Here is a 22,658-nt window from a genome sequence, read left to right on the forward strand (position 1 = left end):
GTAGAGGGAACAAATAAAACGTCATTCGCCGACTTTTGCAAAGACAAAGTTGACTTAGACTTTGGTTTCTCAAACCTCAACACTGAAGTAAACTATTATTTCAATGCTGCTGGAACTGCTTGGGACCCAGTTAAGTTCACATGCGAAAAATTTGAATGCAAGAGAATAGAAAGCAGACTTGCAGTCTATATGTTGGACCCAGATATTTCAAATGCTTTAGCTGCCAAATATATTGCAGTTCCACTTATGTTCCCTATACACCAAATATCTGTCAAAGACTTTGCAGGTGAAGTTGGAAACCAAAGTGCTGACCCAGGTGCAAGAACAGATATTGCTTTAACAACTGCAATGAAACATGCAGATACTATGTTTGTACTGTTCAGACGAACTATAAATGACTATTCTTGTTTCTACAACCCTGGTATTAAATATCATATAAACATAGATGGCAAATATTATCCAAGAGAAGAATATTCTACAGTTGAGGATATGAGGTCATACAACTTGACATTAGATGCTATGAACTTTAACAACAACTTCACAACAACCATTAACCCTGAAATGCAAAGTTCTATTATGCCATATGTGAAAGTATGGACTCATACAGGAGGTCAAAAAACTCAATATACAAATGGAGACCGTTCAAACTTTTGGCTTGGCATTCCATTTGCTGACTCAGAAGACTTTATGGGTGGTATTTCAACTGTTGGTACTGTACAAATACAATATACTGGTGACAGAGACGGTCCAGATGAATTGAGAGCAAAGAAGTTTACAAAACCAATAGCACTTTTCACGGAAGATGCTCTTTTGAAGATTCGTTCGATGAAACCTGCTGGGGCTCCTCAGATTGGCATAACGACAGCTTCCATCGAGCAGATTTTGGCAGCAGGTCAGTAAGTTGTTCTTGAACTGACTTCTCTCCGTCAAATATTGACAGTACGCCAGTTTTGACATAATTGTATTATAAACTTTCCTTTAGAAATATCGGTCAGTTTTGAAGTTATATTTTTGTCTGCTTCAAGAACTTTCACCATCTCGTTATACCAACTTTCTTTGCTTTATGAAAATATTTTGGTTCAGCAAAGATGCTATTCTATAACATTTTCCATTGTTTGTATAAAGAACTATTCTGTCAATGTATTTGTATTGTTTGTGTGTGTAAACTTTGTTTGCTTCAATTCGAAGAGATACTCGAATACGTCCATCTTTTTATTCTAAGTAAAATGTCATTTCCGAAAAATAGAAGCGTAAGTGTTTCAAAAGGTTTAATGGCGGTGGCAGATGTGAAGTTAAATTCACCAACTCAAACAAACAGTCAAAGTGTTATTGTCAATGTCAAAGACAGAGATGTTGAAGTGGGGAAACCATACGAAGACGAAGATGGTATAACAATTGTTCCTGTAAAAGAACCAACATATCCTGAAGTTAGCAGAGACTTAAGTTCTGTTGCAGATATTCGAAACGACTACCAACAACTGAAAGACAAACTTCAAACTCAGGAGAAGATTTGTCAAGCTTTAAGTATAATGTTAAACTTGGTCGAACACAACCCTGTAAAAGTGAACTCATATGTCATTGCACCTCATGAAGTTTTGAAAGAACTATTGAAACTTTTGACAGAGGCAGACGATATAAACATCAAAGAAATAGAACCCGACATTAGTTGCTGTGGTGTTTCATATAATGTCATTGACAAGATATACGTTATGAAAGGAGGTGAAACGTTGAACTTAAAATATAGTTTCCCAGACGTCATAAAAATATTTGACGACCACAACATTTCATTAAAATTTATTGCTAAGTAAATGGCAGAAGACATAGTGGTTTATACTATTACGACTAAAAACCCTGAGTCATATAATTCTATAACAACAAACTTACAAAGTCCTCAAGGACGATATTGTAAACTAACCTTAAACACAATGACGACTAAAGCCTGTTTTGCTCTTTTGACACCAGAAGACTTTATTGTTGTGAATGGTAAAAAATACTCCTTTGAAGATACTTACTCAGATATACCACCAACAGGTTTTGTTGACTTATTTAATACTTTAAGGACGGGTGTAACATGTGCTGCAACTAGAGCAGGTTTCATTATGTTTGGATGTCCGACTGAGTTTACTATAAACGATATGAGCTATAATACAAAACTTATTTCTGGTTTTTACTACCAACAGTTTCCTATAACAGGAAAAGGTGTCATACAAGGAATGTCTATTCCATTGACATTAAGCACACCAATCTTATATATTGTTTCAAACTTAGGTTCAAAGTGTTATTCGAATGTCGACAGAAACTATTATGACCAAAAGATACTTATGCGTATAAACAATACTTTCTCTGCTGGTTTGCCTATTGTTCATTCGAATGCAGAATTTTCAACCTTAGTGAACTCAAACACTTTGGCAAGTATAACGTTGACATTAGTTGACGCAAACTTTGTTCCTGTAAAACTTTTATGTCCTATGTATTTGTCAATGACGGCAGAAAGTTTCGAATTGGAAGATGCAACTGGTGAAAGTATTGTATTACAAGAACAACTTCAACACACAAATAGCTCAAGAACAACAAATGCAACAAATGGAACAACAAAGTCAAGAATAAAAAAATAATATTTTTTTTTATTTTATAAAAATGTACAGAATAGATGTTTCAGATTTTTATGACTTCCAAGCATTCAGAAATATGTGTCCATTTAGAGACTATAACAAAGCAGTCGAGAATTTGAAACGTTTAGTCATTTATGTTGACTCTGCCCCAGAATGTTATGTCATGAAAGAATGGATGTTGTCTTTAACATACCAAGAGCAACATAGTTTCAGAACAAGAATGTAGACAGAAACTTAAGAAAATAAAAGTTGTACAAGTTGGAATGAAGATGTTAGATGCTTGGGATATCTTATTGTCAAGTTAGAAGATTTTTCAGTTCGTGGTATAAAGTTTTTATACACCTTCTCCAAACTTCTATTCTATCTTCACTGGATATAAATATGAACAAGTAGAATGGAAAGAAAATATTATAGAAGCTTGGTTTAGACCATGTCAAAGAAATTATATGCAATGGAAACGAAAAGGTTTATGAGTATATCTTATGTTGGTTTGCAAACCATCTTACAACATCCAAGTGCTAAAAATGAAACTGCTCTCATTATAATTGGAAAACAAGGAACAGGTAAGAATACTTTCTTTACAGATATTTTGTGCAAACTATTAGAAGGTATTCGAACCCTAATATGACAAACTTAGAAAACATCTGCGGTAATTTAACTCTTCAATTGAGAATATGAAACTTATAGTTTTGCAATGAACTTCAAAGTATAGATACAACAAAAGTTTTGAACTCAGATGCTTTGAAGAGTCTTATAACAGACAAAGTTGGAGTTGTTGAAAGAAAGTATAAAGACCAAAGAGTTTGTGAAAATGTTGCAAACTTCATTATGGTTTTCAAACAATGCTGTTCCGATGAAGTTAGAAAGTTCTGACAGAAGATATGTAGTTGTCAGAACGTCAGATCTCATATGCAAGATACAGAATATTTTGACGACTTAGCAGAAACTTTGACATCTGACTTTTACAACCACTTGTTTCTCATATTTCATGACATTAGATATTTCTAAAGTTCAATCCAAGACAAATTCCACATACCGAAGAGAGACAAACATTGTTAGAAGCAAACAAGAGTGTATATGAACTGTTCATAGATGAAACTGACTTTGTGTCATTAGATGAAAGGTCATTGTACGATTCGTAAAAACAATATTGTCAAGAATATGGTTATATGACAGATTCTAAACGAACATTCTTGGCAAATGTCAAAAGTCTTTTAGATGTTCAGAATGGTGTATATACAAAGAAAATTTTTCTGAGTAAATTTTAAAAAAAAATATTTTTTTATCCGATAGAAAAGATGACAAAATTCATCTCAGTAAATCAAGTACATGTCAGGACTTAAAAGAAGAACTAGACCCATTCACATATTTGAATGTTTACTTCTACCATTTTTGAAAAGTCTTCATTCAGCAAAGTTTGGAACATCGAACCAGTTAAGTTTGCTATTGTGACTAAAAATGGTGCGAAATTTGAAGACTTAGACATAGAAGGTTTGTTAACAGTCAAAGAAAGTTTTGACAGAAGGTTCTCAAAACCTTAAAGAAGGCAAAGCATACAAACTTGTTATAACTTATGAACCAAAGAAAGCAGACGACTATGAATATTATGAGTCTAAAGTTGTAGAAGTTCAAGGTAAATTGGGTAAAAAGATTTTGAGTCTTAAGCCAGTGTTTACTCCTAAAGAGGAAGAGAACATTGACATTGACCCAGAAATGTTTTCTAAAAAATAAAATTTTATTTTTACATGTCAAATTTCTTTTTCTCTGGAACTGGTTCAGGTTCTTTCTTCTCTCTTCTACTTTCTTTTCTTTCTTTTCTCTCTTCTTCTTTTCTGGTGGAGTTATGTCAAATTTGGCGCAACTATATTTATGTAAAAGTTCTTTGTCCTTTAATAGCTCATCTATTCTGTTTTCTATTTCATCTTCAAGAACAGCGCATGTGTCTTCTTTGCATTCTAAGAACTTTTGTTGGACTTCATCTTTCCAATCGGTGTCATCTCTGTCAACAAGTCTGTCATTGACAAATTTTAAGACTGCTCTGCTTAATGTTTTATGGTTCTTGTCATATTCCCAGAAACAGAACTTTAGAACAAATTCCCCTTTCTTGTTTACACTATGTAAGATTTTATGGTCGACAGATGTTTTGCTGTCGAAAAGCTTGTCTCGAATATAGATAGCGAAATCACTAGACATTTTCTAAAAGATAAAAATTTTAATTTTTCTAAAATATGTTAGAAAAAAAGTTTGCTGACATTGACAAGAAATTTGAGAATGTTTTAAACAAGAACAAGAGGAAGTTAGAAAATGCTCAGATAAAAGCCTATACATGACAAGTTCTTATTTGCTCAGAATGGTATATACAGGTCTAATTGCACCACCTGGGTCGGGTAAGACTTTCACTTATCTTAAAATGGCTGCACAACAACAAGAACTAGATGAGAAGAACCCATTCTATGAGTTAGTTGTTATTTGTTCGACTTCTGGTCAATTTGACCAAACCGTCAATTCGTTCAAAGATATTATAAAGAAGTCTAAGTTAGTATGTATAAAGGATACTGAGTTGTTAGATTGGATAAAGAAGTACCAAAGAAGAGTTTTGAAGTATAATGCTATAAATGAGTATATAAATTCTAAGTTTAAAGACCCAAATGAGGAAATGCAGAGAATATTAGAGAAGAAACACTTCAGAAACAAACAGAAAGAGATAGAATACATTTCGAAGAAATTGCAATCTTACGATTGGAAGACTTACCCTCATAGATGTCTTCTTATTTTAGATGACTTTGCTTCTCATCCTTTGTTAAAGAACAGAGAACAAGATATGTGTCGAATTCTTAAGAAGCTCAGACACTTTAACATCTCAGTCGTAATATGTGTACAGACAGCAAAGAGTTTAAGTAAGGATGTTAAAAGAATACTTACTGACATTATACTTTTCCCCGGATTGTCCGAAGACGATTTCATGGAACTTATGAAAGAGTCCATGGCAGGTAAGTTTGACAGACATGAACTATGGGAGAAGTACAAAGTCATACAAGACCCTCATACTTCTTTCAGAATTCATATCTACGCAAACAAAGTTCAAATTGTAAAAAGTCAAGCTTGAAAAATAAAGAGTTCATTTACTCTGCTTGTTTGAAGTTGTCAAAATACTCTGTTATTTTTTCTTTCAGTAGCGGTAAGTCTTCTTTGAAGGTAAGTATTGTACAACCTTTCATATCATAGTGTGTTTGAGGTAACGTATCTTGAACTATTTGTTTCACTGTTTTCATAGAGTTTTGGCGACTGGGGTTTTTTACCTACTCGCTGTTCTTCTCTCGGTTTTCCGAGGGAAGCAAGCATATGCCATTTTACTCAGAATTTTGTTGCTGAATTCAGCAAAAATATAATTTAGGTGAAGAGGTGAGATCTCACCTGTTTTTTCACCTAATTTTTCACCCCAGTTATTTTATAAGCGTTTTACATGAATTGTACGATGTATATTTGAAATCCTAAACAGTTTTGTAGCTTCTACTTCTTCTTTTAGTACATCGAATGTTTTAACAATGCCGAAAGTCTCTTTATATTTCTTCTTGACGTCAGACAGAAGGAAATCTTCTGCAGTTGGATAGTTTTTGTTCAGAAATTCTAACATGTCCATTTTATCTTCTGCTGGCTTTTCTGCTTCTTTCTTTAAGTCTGCATAGTCGTTTCGCATTCTTTCTATCTCTTTGACGGAGTAGTTATATTTCCTCATTGCTGCTTTACATTTAGAACATTGCGGGTTCATTTTTGCGTTATACATTGAAACATTACCAGCTAAAACAACTAAAGCGTCAATGGTTTTCTTTAACTCAAAAGCTGCTGGTTTTAACTGTTCATGCCATACCTTACCTCTTCTATCTTTATCTCTTATTTCCCAAACACATTTTGCAACTAATGAAACAAAGTTGTCGTATGTCTTAAATTCTTCGGATTTATATATGTCAGAGATGTTCTTATATAACATGTCGCAATCTTTGTCCATAACTTTATGGTTGCAATGAAAACCAAGGAATTCATAATTTACTTTACGTATGAATTTCTTTATTTCTACTGAGTCAGTTGCTTTGACTTCTATTTCGTCGAATTCAGGAATAGTTAGTTTTTGCTGTTGGATTTCAGGCAATTTGGGTAAATGGTCAATAATGTCCTGCATTTCATAAAGATACTGTTCATTTGTTTCATCTTTCGCACTACAGTCTAAATTACTTGTTAAAAGTTCTTGCTTTATCTTCTGGATTTTTGTTTCGAAAGTATATGAAGAAGGAATGAAGTTTTTCATCTCTACTAACATTGACGTAGGATTCATAACTAACGAGTTTGGTGCTGTAGTTGTTTGTATTGTTGTTGTGCCGATTGTTGAAATCATATCTTTTATACAAAATAAAAAAAATAAATAAAATAAAACTAACTTTATTTTTTATTTCGGGAAAATTCATGAAAATTCACGAGGGTGAAAAAACAGGTGAAAAAACGGGTGAGATCTCACCTCTTCACCTAAACATTATTTTTGCTGAATTCAGCAACAAAATTCAAATTGTAAAAAGTCAAGCTTGAAAAATCTAAGTGTTTAGTCTTAGTAAGATGGTAGCTTCTTAAAGCAAATACCATTGCTGAGTTTTATGTACGTGAAGAGAAGTACAATGAATTCAATTACGAGTACAATTGCAATGACAACTAAGGCAACTATTTTTGTCTTTTGCCAGCAAGGGTACTTCTTCTCTTCCAATGGTTCGGCAGAACTATACTCACTCATGAGAAATGCCAAAACGGTTTAATAGAAAAAGTGTCATTTTTTCATGTCCGAAGACTCGAAGGTGCAACACTTCCAAAATACCGACGAACTCAGAAGAGCAGCATGGCAGTATGTTCTTGACAACTTCTTTGAGTTCTCCAGGGACACCTTGGAAAATGCTGAAGAACTCCGACACAGAGAATTTGGAGAAATTGCACTCCAATACTACCTTGACAAACAAAGGGTAAACAAAGGGTAAATTAAGACTAAAAACTTAACGTTTAAAAAGTGACATTTTTATGAGCTCCGAGTCACCGAGAAAACTTGGTCAGATGTTAGCAGCTTACTTCCCTGAGGAGGATGGAAGCGTTACATACATAAGGTTCAAAACAACGAACCTGGAATTGCGTACCAAATTCGCAATTACATGACCATGGAAGAGTACGAAAGGTTCCTACAAGAGAAACCAGCTCTAAACAACTCAGAAAAGAAAGAATAAAAAGTTTAACTCGTAATTGTTTATTTTTTTACTTGTATGGGCAAGCTGCAAGAATGAAGTCGACTATCTCAGTCTTTGTCTTGACCAGTTGGACTGCTCTTGTAAGCACGTCTGTTTTGCGGTCTCCAGCTGGTGTTTGACCTTCGTAATTGCGCATGTTCTTGAGAGCTCCAACTGTAAATGATTGTAGGATGAAGAGTCTCTCAGACTGCTTGAGGTAGTCTTCACGGTCACGAACCGAATCTGTGGTACGAGTCGAATCGGTCGATTTGAGGGAAGAGACTGAAAGCCTGTCGTCTTCCATAGGGGCTGTGGCATAATCTTTGCGTAAACGGTTCAGACCTTCTTCGAACTCTTGGTCTCTCTTCGATTGGGATTGAGATTGGAATTGCTGGGGTGGAGCTTGCTGGAACAACCAAGGGTTGGGGAAGTAAGGCATAGGCTGAGGAGGGTAGTTCGGGAAGCCTTGTGGTGGGTAGTAACCTTGAGGTGGAAATTGGTAGTAATTCGGAGGTACTTGCTGGAACTGAGGTTGCCGAGGAGACTGTTGTGGTTCTTTAGGTTCCTCTGGTTTGGGAATGGACTCGGTTGGTGGTACGTCGGACATTCGTTTGTGGCTTAACCGTCGGACCACAACGATAAAAATCTCTGCTACTAGCAGTACTTTTACTGACAGTAGCAGTACTTTTACTGACAGTAGCAGTACTTTTTCTGACAGTAGCAGTACTTTTTCTGACAGTAGCAGTACTTTTACTGACAGTAGCAGTACTTTATCGTCGAAAACCCTCTCAAATTTTCCTTTTTACTGCTCCTAGCAGTACTTTTACTGACAGTAGCAGTACTTTTTCTGACAGTAGCAGTACTTTTACTGACAGTAGCAGTACTTTTTCTGACAGTAGCAGTACTTTTTCTGACAGTAGCAATGGTCGAGGTCGAACCTACCGACGAGGCAATTTACCTAATTGAAATTAACGAGCTTGTTAAAGACTTCCTCAGGCAGAATGTAAAAGGCAAGCTTGTTAGCGGTTGGATAACGGGAAGGGCTGCCTTGAATCTCGAGACTTCGACTGGAATTCCAATTCAAATACCAGACGGGACAGCCTACGACGACATAAAGCAAGCAAAGAAGGAAGCCATTATAAAGTTCTTTGCCAAGCGTCCTTGGATACAACTTCCAAACAGAGAGAACCCTTTCCCAAGAATGAACCAAATTCTCAAGGGTCTCCTTCACTTCTCTGGTCAGCCGTTCTACATAACCTGTGAAGGCGACATCTAACCAGTTCAGTAAACCTTAACGTTTAGAGTAAAAACATTTTTTTTCATTTTTTGAATGAAGCAAGTTAAATTCGTCCCACACCAATCTCAATGGACCGATGAAGAGTTTCAAGCCATAGTTGAAGACGTTGAGAACGACATAGACGGCGAACTTGAAGGAGCTCAAATCACAATTGCAACCAAAATTGCACAAGTCAAGGAACAGATAGCTCCACTTAAAGCTACCAAAGCTACTCTTGACCTCATGGATAGTTACCGTTTAGATGTCAAGAGTGGAATAAGACAATTAAAATTAAAACTTCTAAACTACGAAGCTATACTCCAAAAGTTAGCAGAAATGAGAAGACTTTACCAGAGCTACTTACATGTAAGGGACTTACCTTCAAGCAGTCCGACCAAAGATGAATTTGTTGACATTGTCCCAATTTTGTCCGAAAGTCAGCTCAGATGTTTCGAACTGCTCCCAACATATCCGGAATATGAACGTTTGCCTGAACTCTTCCACAATCTCAAAAAACGTTTTTTGGTTCTCATGTTCCAAACTTTTATCGGAAGAGACAACAAACGTTCAGAAGAAGAACAAGATATTATTTTAAACTTGTTGTATGACATAACTGTCATAACAAGCTTTTTGAAGTAAAACCGCCATTCTCAAACCACTTCATTTTTTCGATGTCCGAACAAGCACCGAAGCCAAACTCAATGGCAGATGTCCTTTCAAGGTTGCCAGACAAGCGCCCAGTTCAAATTCAAATTGCCCAATTGAAAGCTCATCTGACAAACACCATTAAGACTCTCCAAAGTTGTCTTATGACAGAGATGACCAAACTTAAAGCCGATGTCCTCATGAACCAAGCTTCCAATGAGAAATGCCTGAACGATTTCGCGGAAACCTTGCGCAATTACGAGAGAGAGAACCGAGACCTTGCCAGACTCATCTACCGTTTCTTCGAAGAGATAGATGCCATCTGGAAGGTACTCGGAAAGGACAGAACCTCCAACACCGTAATTCGTGAACACAGAATTGAAGAAGGAATTGTCGAGGAAGAAGAGGAAGAAGAGGAAGAAGAGAAACACGAAGAAGAGGAAGTTTGGGCAACCCTTGTTGCCGATGACGCTTACGAAATTTCCCAACCCTACCCATACAAAATCCGCAACAGGGAGACCGGCAAGGTTCTTACCCCAGTCCTCAACAACTTGGGACACTTGAACCTTAACCTTCGGAATCGCGGTTCAATTTCCATGGGCAAGCTTGTCGCAATTCAATGGGTTCCAAATCCAGACAAGAAGACGAAGGTCAGACACATTGACGGTGACAAGCTCAACAACCGTAAGGAGAACCTCGAGTGGTTCTAAGAGTAAAAAAATTTTATTTTAGGGGGAAACCCCAAGTAAATTTAGGTGTTTATTTGGATAAGTATGTTAAATTAAGGGTAATTTGCAAAATTAGTTCCCGACCTTTGAATTGGACTCTTTCGTTATCCCAGTTGCGTAGGAGGTCGTCCCAGAGAAGTTGGTAGAATTGCCAATCCAAGGACGATTTGTCCTCCCAGGCATTGAGGATGTACTGCTCGTAGAGTTTCATGACCTCTGCCTTGCACCAGACACCCTCTCCCTTGGAACGTAAGGCTTCTTCGAAGTGCTCGAATGCGATTGGCTGCTTGACCATCCGAAATGACACTTTTTGTCCGTTTGGTCAATGTTCGTGTCTCGTGCCATAGTCGACGAAAATACAGACAAACAGGTTATATATGAGTTTGAGACCAAGAATGGTGTAACTCGACCTGTCCGATTCAAAGACTCCGAGGGCGACCATGAAATTAAACGGAAATTAGCTAGGAAGGAATATAAAAATTTTTTATTTCATGCAATGTTTTATTTCTGTGCCGTCTTCAAGTATGCCCCAATATTTCCTTTTCGATATTACATGAACTTCGGTGAAAATTTTGTCCAATTTGAATCGACCCATCTTTTCACCGACTAAACCCATTTCAATGAGTTTGTTGTATCCTTCTTCGTTCGTCATGAGTGCGTCAATGTTCTCATAGTAAACCTTCACTTTCGATTTGACTTCGGAGAAGAATTTGTTGTAGTTGTCAAGGACTGCTTTTGCGAACTGAGGGTAAGACCAATGTTCGACAATAGGTTTTAATGTGGTTACTAAGCCACTTTGACCTTGAGTGAATTCGTACTTCAAAACAAAAGGAGAAAACCTTTCAACAAAGTTGTCGACCTTCTCATAATGTTTACTCTTCATCTCTTGAGGTTTCTTAATGGAATATCCCCATGTCGAATTCATAAGCAATTTGAGTGTCATTGCAAGTTTGGGGTTTGAAGCTTTCCTAATATCATACAGTTGTTGTATGACTTTTCCAACTGTATAGTTCCTTCCCGGGAACTCACCATCTTCGTTTGGAATTCCAGTCGGAATATATTGGACAAACCTCATGTACGCAGCGTTAAGGTCGACATAGTATATCTTTTTCGTTTGAGTCGAACTTGTCGCAACCAATTGGTCCAGTTTGTGGAAATTCAAGTGAGTCTCTTATCTTCTGAGAAACTTCTCCTGTTATCTCATAAACATCGTCGAAGCAACCTGTTTCATATAAAACCTTCTGACCTAACTCAGATGCTCTCCAATACAATTTGACGTCAATTGGATGTCTCAATGGAAGTTTGTTTATAGCATCTTGAAGTTCTTGCAACCTCATTGGAAGTTCTTCTGGTTCAGGTTGGTATCCGAACAATCCAACTCCTTGTGGAATTGTGTACTTCTTTTGTACTAGAACTTTGTCTGGAACAACTTTTGGTCTTGCTAACAGTGAAAAGTTTGTTTCGTCTTTTGGTACAAAAGTTTCTGTCAGCTTGTCATCTGGAATTGGTTCCAACAAACCTTTCTCGAAAAGAATGTTTACAGCTCTGACAATGTTGCACTTGCCTTTTCCGAACAATGGGTTTGTAAGACTTTCGTTCAACATGAAGTGGTTGTGGACAATTACAATCTTCAACCATGGTAAATTGAACTCAACAACATAGTCGTCATGTGAAGAACCTTTAGCTGTAGGTATGTTGACTCGGATATTGACATTTGCCAACGGTGCAATTTTTGCCAATTGACCTCTGAGAATGTACCTTGTCTTCACACATGACTCAAGATACTTCATCTTCTCATCTGTAACAAGACCAGAGTTCCTGAGACATGTAAGAATACAAGGTTCATTGACAATTGTTTCAATTGAATTGTAAATTCCATACCTTGTCAAGTCAATGTCAGACTTATTTATGAAGGGGAAGTATCCAGCATGTTGTCTGACTGCTTGAGGGTTAGGTTGGTACCATTCGAACTTGACACTTGCAATTCCTTCAATTGCATTCAAAATGTCTGAGTCGGAGTCAACCATTTGTTCTCTCTTTGTAGTCTTGAAAGCGTCAAGAAGTTTTGCGGCTGTTTGTTCATTGCCATGTGCATAGTAAATGTGACCATCCAAATCTGTTATGGTCAATCTGAGATTGTGTCCTTTCTTATTTCCGTCTTGAATTGCAGCAAGTACTCCCATGAAGCCTTCTTTGTTCTTTCCTTCGTCAAAGTTTACTGTAAAGGTTCGACCAGATGTAATTTGACTTCTAACTTCACGATACTTTTCATATGCATATCTTGTTCTTTCCATGGGAGCATGACCATCCTCTGCACTACCTTTTTCCTTCTCAAAGGATGCAATTGTTCGTCATGTTTCCAGTAGAATCTGGCAAAGCCGTCGTGTCCTTCAACTTGAGGTTCACTAACATCGAAAGCATGTCCATAAGACGTTCTTCTTCTAACCTCTCTAGTCTGTTTGGATAATTGGCACGCTGTTTCCAAATCCATTTCGTAGCGAAGACCAGACAATTTGTCATAGTTTTATGGGTCTTCCCTTCCTATATTTAAAATTCTTCGAAACTCTCCAACCATATCTTTGCAACTCTGCTTTTATTCTAGCAGACTTTCTATCCATTCTATATGGGGGCATTTTTATAAAAATAAAAAAAATTTTTTTTCTTTACTTTACATAACCGCCTGCTGCCATAAGTCTTTGACGCCAACCCATACAGCTAATGAAGGTTTGACTTGGTTTAGTTTGGAAACTAAACTTTGGTTTTGGTTTATCTTCAGTTTTTGGTTTTTTCTTCTTCTATCGGTTTTTCGTCACTTTTCGGTTCCTCTGACTTTACTTCACTTGCAGGAACAGTTGTGTCGTCAACATCTTCATAAATATCATATGCCATTTGTTTTTGTTTCCTTTCAACTTTTTGTGTTTGTTGTAAAGTTTAGAATATTTCGACTCTAAGTCAATGAGATGTTCTATAATGAACTGTTGGTCAGTGAAGTAAACTTTTCCATCTGTTGTCTCGAAAGCTCCTTCAGACTTCAATATTTTATTTGTGAGAGTCTGTTCTCTTTTTTGAGATACTAGCCGTTCCATTTTTATGAAAAGTGACTTTGTAGTTAGGGTTTGTATTTCCAGACCTGGCACTTTCTATTATTGAATTTTTCTCTTCATCTGTAAGTTCTTTGACAGGTTTTGACAATGGTTCTGAACTTTTTGTTTGTGGTGTCAAATCTACCGTTTCAACTTCTTCGGTCATTTCATCTCAGTAAAAAATTTTAGTTTGGTTTGTTTTCAAACTGGTTGTTGTTGTTTTTTAAGTCGGTCTAAAACTTCTGAGGTATAGGAAGAACTTGACAAACACGTGGTGTAACTGCTGGAAGTCGACAATCCATCTTGAACCCATTTGTCTCAATGCTGTATTGTTCATTTCATCTCAGTAAAAAACTTTACATTCCCCACGTTTGAGGCGGTTGAGGTTGGTTATTGTTTACCCATTGTTGTGCATGGTTATATCCTCTGTTAAAGAATCTTTCACCTTGGTCCATATAGTGTCCTGCTTGGTTATAGTAGTCATTTGCTTTGTTATAATAGTTTCCTGCTTGTCTTCCTACATTGTCCATCCATCCTTTGAACTTTTCCTCTTGTTTCAGGATTTGGAATAAGATTTGTTGCATCTCGTGCTACATCCCAACCTTTCTGTACAGTTTGTATAATAGGTTGTGCTTTCTCTTTAAGTATACCTAATGTACTCAAAATCTGCCTTCCAATTCCAAATGCACCTCTGGCTATTGTTCCACTGCGGGTAAAAATCTAGATGCAACTCCTGCTAATGCGCCAAATAAACCCATTTCTTATGGGTTAAAAAATGACGAATCCAAACAAGAACCCTATGTTTCTAAAGCGACAAAGAAAGCACTCATGATAAAAATCTTTAGTTCAACACCAAATGCTTGGTTTATGGATATCTTGGAAAACATTCCGAGAGTTAGAACAGATGGACCTCCATACTGGTTAATATTTGTTGGTCAAAAACAAGATACTGTGAAGCCATACCATTATGGTCCAAAAATATTTTAGATGTGAAAACTGCTTTGACAATATTCGTTGACAAATACCATCCAACAAAACTGACATCTGACTGTGAAAGTTCTTTCAAATCAGATGATATTAAAAACTATCTGCGTTCAAAAAATGTAAACAATATTTCATTGTCGACCAAAACCATTCTGCTCTTGGTGTCATTGACGGTTGTATAAAAATGTTAAGAGACTTAAACCAACCACAAGGTGGTGAAGCAAATGAAATGTCATATGACGACAAGTATAGACACTTCTCCATGGCAAAGATGAGACAAGTTTTAAATATTTACAATAACCGTAAACAAAAGGTTTGGGAAACCACTCCCCCGAAGAAATGAAAAACAACCCTGACTTAGAGAAAGACTATATATTTAATAATTTAGTCAAAAGAGACAAACAAGAAAGAATGCCGGGCTTCAAACTTCAGAAAGGTGACAAAGTAAAAATAGAAATACCTAAACGCGACCCATATGAAAATACTATTGACTATGACAACAATGGGAACCCGACAGGTACTCACATTCGTGTTCGTAAAAATAGAAGAAAGTATACAAGAGAATATTATGAAGTTTTAGGCAAACATGGCAAAATGTACACACTGCAAGCAGAAGATAAAACTACTATTGCCAGACCTCGTTTCAAACTTGTCAAAGTTCAAGGTGGTATACTTTCAAAGACAGTTCCTAACAAATATAAGACAACTCCTGACGAATATGCTAAAGAAGTTGAAAATGACGACTAAGCATTTCTATACCATGCGTAAACTGTCATGTAAGGTGGCATGTATTCTTTACTTTGTCCCGTTGTTTGCGTATATCCTGAAACGTGATGTGTATGGTCTCCTTCTCCCCAAGTGTCATCCCAGTAACAATTTATAGCAAACTTAACGTCGTCTTTAACATCATATCCTTTACCTTTTGTCATTCCTGTCCAACCCCAATATCTATGCCTATGCCAACCTTCTTGAGATGTACTTAAATTTATGTAATGACTGTGTGCAGGTAAATTTTCACCTGAAATCGTTTTACTTCCACCTGTTTCCTTTGAAGAGTTTGCACAATACAAAAACCTGTCGACTATTTGAGTCCAAGTTCCAAAACCAAGTACTACTTCTGGTCTGGTAGAGTTCATTGACGTATAAATAGAGCCTATAGGATATAATGTTTGAAGTATTTCTGTCTTTAATGTTTGAAGCTCTGTTTTGTCTGCTTTCTTGTCATATAAATCTTGAGCAGTGAATTTAATATTATGTTCATCCTTCATGACATAAACATCTTTACATCTAATGTTTCTCATCGTCGTTATGTCGTCATCCGATGTTAAACCTTGTGGAAAGTTAGGAGGTTTACAATATAATACATCCCCACCAGTTTCTTCAACCGTTCCTTCAATACTTTCTATAGCAACAGTTGTGAAGAAATCATGTGTATGGTTCTTGTCTGCTTTCTTTTCAAGGCTAACGTTTAAGTCTGTTATTTCAGATATAGAATGTGTATGTCCAACGTCACTTTTCCTGTTTAAGGTTTCTTGTAAGTTTGTAATATTTGCAATGGTATGTGTATGTCCAACGTCACTTTTCCTGTTTAAGGTTTCTTGTAAGTTTGTAATATTTGCAATGGTATGTGTATGAGTCTTATTTGCTTTTGTCTCTAATGTTTCTTGTAAGTTTGTAATATCAGATATAGAATGTATATGAGTCTTTTTAGAATATTCGTTTTCAGCTCTTGTCACTTCACTTGACATTTTATTGTCAACATATGTTTTGTCTGCTAGTTCAGGATGAGTATGTTCTTTTGTTGCATAAGCATTGTTAGCTCTTTCTTCTTCTTTGCTATTGCATCGTCTACATATTCTTTGTCAGCTTTGTTGTCACATCTGCCTTCAAAAGAAGTTCATTTATAGGTTTCTCGTTTAAAGTTCCTTTTGTTGGATTTATACAGACAGTATGGTTCTTATTGTCTTGAAACAGAAACTCATCTGTCATTGGGTTTAATGTCAGTTTTAAGTTTCCTTCTTTCAATGACTCAGATATCTTAGAATAGTTTGAAAAGTTTGTTGTGTTCTTATTTAGAGCTTGCATAATGAGTTGTCGGTTGTGTTGTATTTCTTATGGAAGCAATATCTTTCGACATTTTTATTCTAGATAAAATATGCTTCCAATAGAAAAGAAAATTCTAGAGTTGCTACAACTAAACCATTAGATGAACTTTTTACTAATGTCGGTCAAAAGTTTGAGACAGATACCGTAAAGCATGAAGGCTATCGTTTTGACTACCCATTAAGATGGTTAAGAGACCCATCCGTCACAAAAGCTATTGGCTTTCGTAGAATGAAGTTCATTTCAGAAGCCATACATGGTTTCCCATTTACGGTCGGTTTTGAAGTTCGATACTATACAAAGAAAAACGTATGTATGAGAAATTTGAACAGGGAAAACTTTTACAAGTTAGTTTGCTTATAAATTTAGAAACAACTCTTCAAGCTTTCAAGAAAAAATAAACGATATCTATATCGAATATGCAAACCAGTATAACATTGACGAAGGAGAATACCATCTCGATATTATTTATGATAGGAAAAATGCAACTGTTAAAATCAATAAAATAGAAGACCTTGGAGAAAACGTTTATATTTCTACAAAATATAACAACTTGGCATGGTATAGATTTATGAGGATGTTAAATCAGCCTGCAGCATATCCAGTACACCCAGACTTTTATGAAGTCGAAAACCCTAATGGAACATATGAAAATGTTTTCGACCCAGCTGCTATTATTGTTCATGCTTCATTTTCTGGCGCCCAAAACTCTTTCTTATGCTTGGCAAATGACTTTTACGAAAAACCTACAAAGTTATATGAACCGCCGAGTGGAAGTATTTCAGACTTTCAAGTATGGTTTACTACAGATGGAAGAAAAAGAATAATTCCATTATACCATGCGTTTTACTTAGAACTTAGTTTCATATACAACTACTATCGAACGGTAAAAATATAATTTTTTAATACGGTTGAGGTGTTGGATTTGGTTGCCAACTAGACTGTGGTGCAGGTTCAGGCTGTTGTATAACAGGAGCTTGCTCTTCTGGTTCAGGGTCTTTAGGTATAATACCAACGAACTGACCTACTCTTTTACCAATATTTTTGACACCGTTCCAAATTCCTTTTCCGACAGATTTTATTCCATTCCATATACCTCTTCCAACATTTCGAAAGAAGTTTCCTATCTTACTGAAGAAACCCATTTTACTATATGTAAAAATCTAATGTCCGCCTAGTCTCTTACGTTTCCTGTTGAGTTCCATAGCATTCTTTAACTGGAGCTCATACATTCTGTTTCTCCTCTGGTAGAAAACATATTCTGGGTCAACTCCTGTGTTCGCGTCATCTGCATAAAGTTGTTTATATCCCACTTCAGGGTTTGTATAAAACTCTTTCCATCTCATATTTGCATACCATGGTGGCAAACCTAACGCAGCGTCATTTGACATGGCAGTTTGCATTTGTACATCTGTTGGCACTTGACCATAGTTTGCCATTGCAGTTTGTATTCTAACTTCATTTGGAATATTCTCTGGGTTTGGTTGTCCAGGTTGCTGTGCATTCGCTAAGTTCTGTGCGTCCATTTAATATTAGATAAAAATATCTCTTACGAGTACATATACTGAACATTTGCAGGCATTGGTTCATCTTCATATTCTCTGTACTTTTCTGCCACGTCAAATAAATAAATGACACAATGGAAAAAACCTAAAACTAACAATCCGATTTCAAACCACATTTACTTACTAATAAAATTTCTTTGTTATGACACTTTCTCCAGTTTATAGGACCTCTCTCATATTCTATCTTGTCATATATAAACTCATAGTCATGTATGTCCTCTAACCATCTCATAACAGTTTCCAAACCACTTTTATCGGATGTAAAGTAAAAGCATGGATGGTTATGTATAACGTCTAAAGTTTCTAAAGAGTCTCTCAAAGTCCAATCTACTTGGTATTGAAAATCCCATGTGTTATAGAACGGCGGGTCCACTATAAAGAAAACATTTTCCTTGTCTTTATATTTTTCATACAACTCTGTCCAATGACATCTCACAAACTCTATACCCTCAATATATTTTTCTATGTCCTCTTTGAAAACATTTGTATAGTTAAGATATAAAACTTTTGACATAAGTGTTTCAATGTCATGAACTCTTATAGAACCACTATATAATAGTCTAGCAGATATACTATCCCAGTCTATATATTCTGCTTTTTTCAAAACCTCTCTCACAATATTTTTCTTATCTAATGGTATACGTTCCATCTTACCTATAGGTATCTTTTCTTTTAACTCTTTCAATATATTGTTTGTGTCTGGAATATGTTTGAGACGGTCCATATAGTTGTCGAAGTCATTGCATATAATCTTTGAGTCTGGGAATATTGTATGACACAAATGGGATATATAGAAACTTCCACCGAACAAATCTACAAATGTTAGACCATTCGGTAGTTTCTTAAGTTCTCTCAATATAATATCTTTACATCTACTCTTATTTCCAAAGAACGGTAACGGTGGTTTTGTAAAATTCATTTATATATAATAATAAAAATGTTTTTTCCTGAAAAGTGACAGAAAAGTGACAAAACATGAAAACATATATAATTTGTGAAAAGCGACACATTATATAATGTTTTCGACCCAGAAGAAGGCTTCTTCCCAGAAGCAATGGAGGAAGAAGAAGAGTCCTCCGAATTCACACCAGAAGACTAACAATTTTCCGAATAAAAACTTCATTTATACTAAACATCTTCGGGGCTAGAGGGCACGAAGTGCCTGGAAGCCCCACTTACCTGACCTTAATATAGAAGTATTCAGGTAGAATTATTATTTACTTCCCTTTACAGCTTTTCTATTGAAGAATTTTATTATTTTCTACACATTTAATATTATTGTTCTTTGAAAAAATAATTTTTACAGTCCGGTACATTTCTCCATATTAATATAGAAGTATTCAGGTAGAATTATTTTTACTTTTTTACGATATTTATACAAAACAATTAGAATTAAGAGAGAATCAACAACTTTACTTTTTAAACTAATATTATTTATATATAATCATATTTTAATCCAAAACAAAAATAAAAACCAGAATTCGACTAAGTGACTTATAACAAAACCATATTGGTAGCCGCCATTCTATATTTCCTAGATATATTTGTAAAACTAATACAAATAAAAATCATTCAAAGAGCTCTGTCATCATTTCAAATATCGATACGTCATTATCATCCTTAATAATCTTAGCAGGAGGATTTTCTTCTTTATTAATTTCAGAATTTTTCATTATACATTCGGTACAGTACTTGGATATATAGTCGTTAGCATTAACCCCTAGGTCTGCAGGAAATTTCTTCGCTATTTGTTGGTATCTATACCGACACTGACAGTCTGTTCGTCCACTCAACTCTGCTGCTATTTTTGTCCAAGATTTTTCTCCAAACTTTTGTACAGCATTTAAGAGCCTATAATCCTCTTCTGGAGTCCAATGAGATTTATTTATTAGAGGGTTAAGTGATCTAAGCCATCTTTGCGAACATTGTGCTGATGATCTCTTGGTTCCAATAAAATCTCGAATTAATCCCCAGTTTGATGTACCATATTTATGAATAGCAGATATCAGACGTTGATCTTCTATTGATGACCAACTATTATTTTTACGTATTGATGAAAATTCGAATTTATTATTGTAAATCAAAGGAGTGTCTTGAAGTTCGATAAACTTATGTAATTTTTCAATGCAATCAGTAGATCCTGTTATTTCTTTGCATGATTTTCGAGCTTCATCTATTGTTATCGAATTTAAGATGTATTTGTAAAATAATACGCGAATTTCTTGTATTTGATTATGGGCTACACCTACCATAAGCTCATTGTATAAATTTTCGCTTGTATTATCACTCATTAACTGTTCAACACAATTGTATAATTTAATGAAAGTTGAATGAAATTTATGAAGAAATTTCAAATTTAATTTTAATCATTTTAGCAGATAATAGTGAGAGTAGTAATATCAGTTTTAATAATTAAATTGACTGGGTAGTAAAAATTTTTGAAGCGAAAATTTGAGCACACATACAAAAATTTCTGAGAGATACGTTTGGGAGATATTTTACTTTGTCACAATTAAAATGAGGGAAACCGCAGATTATTCATTATCGATGATGAATCTTGCATATATAGATACACTTGTATTAATTTATATGATTCGGAAAAATTAAAACCTTCGTTTCAATGTTAAACCATGGCAATTTCGATGGTCAATTGAAAATTCTTTGAGAAGAAGGAATATCTTTGAGGGCGACGTAAATGAACGCATATTTTGATATAAATATTTTTCAGGAGCAATGGTATATCATTATTTGAAAATTATTTAAAAGATAATGATTCTTTCAGGGCTTTGATAATTTTATCATGAAAACCGAATATCTTTGTTGAGTTGTACTTAATTTATATATATTCATCAACGTTAGCAAAAATAAACTAGTTATCAAATTCGCGAATAGAAATGAATGCAACTTTCATTAAGAGTTCACATATTATACTATCACTATACAAATTGTTTAGAAAATTTAATTAATTAATAAAAACAGCTTTATCAAACAATATCCGAAAGAATTGAACTAAGATTTTATAACACTGTCCCTTTTTTTGGCATAAAAAAGCTTAAAAATTATTCATTTGTTACGAAATCATACATAAAACACCTCCGATTTCAGAATTGTAAAGTTAACAGTTTTTATAATTTCTAATTATCATCATTAGAATATGCTACCAAAGCTAGTTTTACAACTCTTATATTTTTTCAAATTTTTGATGGTATATCCTTCACAGCATCCTCAAATTTAACAAACAGCAAAATTAATAATGATATATCCTTCACATTACCAATCCATTAAGAGTCTCCATGATCTTCCGGAAAAAAGCAAAATCAAAAATTATTTTGTTTCAAATTTTTACAAAAATAAATCGAAAATTAAACAATTACTCGCACAAATTAAAAAGAGATGTTGGATCTGAGGAAATATCCTTTAAGAACATAATTTGTTCAATGTCGATATGGGCAGCCACCTCGACTTTCTTTCGTTCGGGGGCCTTTGGTGGCTGATTATCGTAGTTCATACAAATATAGGTCGTTGGATTCAATCCAAGAGCCTCGGGGTATTTGGAAGTAATAAGCTGATATCTGTATCTGCATTGGATATCAGTTCTTCCTTTGACTTCATTGGAAACTTTTGTCCAACTATGATCTCCGTATTTTTGGACTGCATTTAGTAATGCAATGTCTTCTTTCTGAGCCCAATGGTTTTTGTTGATTATAGGGTTAAGAGACCTCTGCCATCTCTGAAGGCATTGGCACCTTGTACGTCCGTTACCAACGTACTCTGAAACTAAAGACCAGCATTTGATGCCATAGCGGTGGATTCCAATGATCAATCTGTGATCTTCTGCAAGGGACCAGATCTTGTTTTTCTTCTTGGAGGAAGTGTCTTCCGAGGAGGACGATGGATCTTCGTCATCATCGTTGTACCTCATAAATAGCTGTAGCTTGTCAATTAAGTTCGAGTTACCTGTTAAAGAAATGCTTGAAAGTTTTGCATCTTTTAAATCAATTTCGTTAACAATGAACTTATAAATGATGTTCCGAAGCTGCTCATTAGCTTCATCTTGCAGACCTACCATTACTTGTTCATAGCAATGAAGTACGTCTGGTGATGTCATTAAATGAAAAATGACAGAAAAAAAAATTATAAATCGAGAATGATGTTTATATGTTCTTAAGTCGAAAAATGTAATGAGTCTAATTATTATAAAAATTGAAAGAAGAGTTCTCAATTTAGTTTGTGATTTTTACGTATCAAATTTTTGGAAATATATGATTAAAATTAGAAAATAAATGTTTCGTTTAGTTTATAGCGTTACGGAATTTGAAAGAAACATTTCAAATTTTTTTGAGATAAAAAGTATTCAAAAATATGTAGGAAATTCACTTTTTCCTTTCAAAATTCCTGACATTTTGG

At 35.2% G+C, this 22,658-nt stretch overlaps 15 protein-coding genes and 3 pseudogenes across 18 annotated transcripts, besides 1 other annotated feature; 7 read left to right on the forward strand and 11 right to left on the reverse strand.

Annotated features, from left to right (window-relative positions):
• Positions 1–16,473: part of a mobile genetic element that runs on past the window's edge.
• Positions 247–900, forward strand: TVAGG3_0459640 (protein of unknown function, DUF4106 family; the record flags this gene model as incomplete). Its single annotated transcript, XM_051234999.1, has 1 exon — positions 247–900. The coding sequence occupies one exon, from the start codon at positions 247–249 to the stop codon at positions 898–900; it is 654 nt and encodes a 217-aa protein (XP_051092823.1).
• On the forward strand, positions 1,272–1,726 carry TVAGG3_0459650 (protein of unknown function, DUF4106 family; the record flags this gene model as incomplete). Its single annotated transcript, XM_051235000.1, has 1 exon — positions 1,272–1,726. A coding segment is annotated over one exon (455 nt), but the record flags the coding sequence as incomplete, so codon positions are not given.
• On the reverse strand, positions 4,354–4,775 carry TVAGG3_0459660 (uncharacterized protein; the record flags this gene model as incomplete). The annotated part of the gene is made up of 1 exon (XM_051235001.1): positions 4,354–4,775. A coding segment is annotated over one exon (422 nt), but the record flags the coding sequence as incomplete, so codon positions are not given.
• Positions 5,023–5,718, forward strand: TVAGG3_0459670 (protein of unknown function, DUF4106 family; the record flags this gene model as incomplete). The annotated part of the gene is made up of 1 exon (XM_051235002.1): positions 5,023–5,718. One exon carries the CDS (start codon positions 5,023–5,025, stop codon positions 5,716–5,718), a length of 696 nt encoding a protein of 231 aa, XP_051092826.1.
• On the reverse strand, positions 6,311–7,002 carry TVAGG3_0459680 (organellar and viral DNA polymerase type B; the record flags this gene model as incomplete). The annotated part of the gene is made up of 1 exon (XM_051235003.1): positions 6,311–7,002. A coding segment is annotated over one exon (692 nt), but the record flags the coding sequence as incomplete, so codon positions are not given.
• On the reverse strand, positions 7,896–8,474 carry TVAGG3_0459690 (uncharacterized protein; the record flags this gene model as incomplete). The annotated part of the gene is made up of 1 exon (XM_051235004.1): positions 7,896–8,474. The coding sequence occupies one exon, from the start codon at positions 8,472–8,474 to the stop codon at positions 7,896–7,898; it is 579 nt and encodes a 192-aa protein (XP_051092828.1).
• Positions 9,198–9,782, forward strand: TVAGG3_0459700 (uncharacterized protein; the record flags this gene model as incomplete). The annotated part of the gene is made up of 1 exon (XM_051235005.1): positions 9,198–9,782. The coding sequence occupies one exon, from the start codon at positions 9,198–9,200 to the stop codon at positions 9,780–9,782; it is 585 nt and encodes a 194-aa protein (XP_051092829.1).
• On the forward strand, positions 9,815–10,498 carry TVAGG3_0459710 (HNH endonuclease family; the record flags this gene model as incomplete). Its single annotated transcript, XM_051235006.1, has 1 exon — positions 9,815–10,498. The coding sequence occupies one exon, from the start codon at positions 9,815–9,817 to the stop codon at positions 10,496–10,498; it is 684 nt and encodes a 227-aa protein (XP_051092830.1).
• TVAGG3_0459720 (uncharacterized protein) lies at positions 10,548–10,811 on the reverse strand (the record flags this gene model as incomplete). Its single annotated transcript, XM_051235007.1, has 1 exon — positions 10,548–10,811. The coding sequence occupies one exon, from the start codon at positions 10,809–10,811 to the stop codon at positions 10,548–10,550; it is 264 nt and encodes an 87-aa protein (XP_051092831.1).
• Positions 11,001–11,333, reverse strand: TVAGG3_0459730 (DNA/RNA polymerases family; the record flags this gene model as incomplete). Its single annotated transcript, XM_051235008.1, has 1 exon — positions 11,001–11,333. A coding segment is annotated over one exon (333 nt), but the record flags the coding sequence as incomplete, so codon positions are not given.
• TVAGG3_0459740 lies at positions 11,497–12,306 on the reverse strand (annotated as a pseudogene). Its single transcript has one exon. A coding segment is annotated over exon 1 (810 nt).
• Positions 14,813–15,330, forward strand: TVAGG3_0459750 (annotated as a pseudogene). The gene has a single exon. A coding segment is annotated over exon 1 (518 nt).
• A 265-nt stretch (positions 16,474–16,738) lies between the features above and the next one.
• TVAGG3_0459760 lies at positions 16,739–17,584 on the forward strand (annotated as a pseudogene). The gene has a single exon. A coding segment is annotated over exon 1 (846 nt).
• A 4-nt stretch (positions 17,585–17,588) lies between these two features.
• Positions 17,589–17,831, reverse strand: TVAGG3_0459770 (serine threonine-protein phosphatase family; the record flags this gene model as incomplete). The annotated part of the gene is made up of 1 exon (XM_051235009.1): positions 17,589–17,831. One exon carries the CDS (start codon positions 17,829–17,831, stop codon positions 17,589–17,591), a length of 243 nt encoding a protein of 80 aa, XP_051092833.1.
• Positions 17,832–17,849: 18 nt separating this feature from the next.
• TVAGG3_0459780 (uncharacterized protein) lies at positions 17,850–18,212 on the reverse strand (the record flags this gene model as incomplete). The annotated part of the gene is made up of 1 exon (XM_051235010.1): positions 17,850–18,212. One exon carries the CDS (start codon positions 18,210–18,212, stop codon positions 17,850–17,852), a length of 363 nt encoding a protein of 120 aa, XP_051092834.1.
• Positions 18,213–18,654: 442 nt separating this feature from the next.
• On the reverse strand, positions 18,655–19,170 carry TVAGG3_0459790 (phage tail repeat-like family; the record flags this gene model as incomplete). The annotated part of the gene is made up of 1 exon (XM_051235011.1): positions 18,655–19,170. A coding segment is annotated over one exon (516 nt), but the record flags the coding sequence as incomplete, so codon positions are not given.
• A 649-nt stretch (positions 19,171–19,819) lies between these two features.
• Positions 19,820–20,542, reverse strand: TVAGG3_0459800 (RNA polymerase II transcription regulator recruiting protein; the record flags this gene model as incomplete). Its single annotated transcript, XM_001304878.1, has 1 exon — positions 19,820–20,542. The coding sequence occupies one exon, from the start codon at positions 20,540–20,542 to the stop codon at positions 19,820–19,822; it is 723 nt and encodes a 240-aa protein (XP_001304879.1).
• A 1,079-nt stretch (positions 20,543–21,621) lies between these two features.
• On the reverse strand, positions 21,622–22,359 carry TVAGG3_0459810 (RNA polymerase II transcription regulator recruiting protein; the record flags this gene model as incomplete). Its single annotated transcript, XM_001304877.1, has 1 exon — positions 21,622–22,359. One exon carries the CDS (start codon positions 22,357–22,359, stop codon positions 21,622–21,624), a length of 738 nt encoding a protein of 245 aa, XP_001304878.1.
• Between the last annotated feature and the right edge of the window lie 299 nt (positions 22,360–22,658).

The sequence above is a fragment of the Trichomonas vaginalis genome, chromosome II, assembly GCF_026262505.1.
Source record: "Trichomonas vaginalis G3 chromosome II, whole genome shotgun sequence".
NCBI classification, from domain to species: Eukaryota; Parabasalia; order Trichomonadida; family Trichomonadidae; genus Trichomonas; species Trichomonas vaginalis.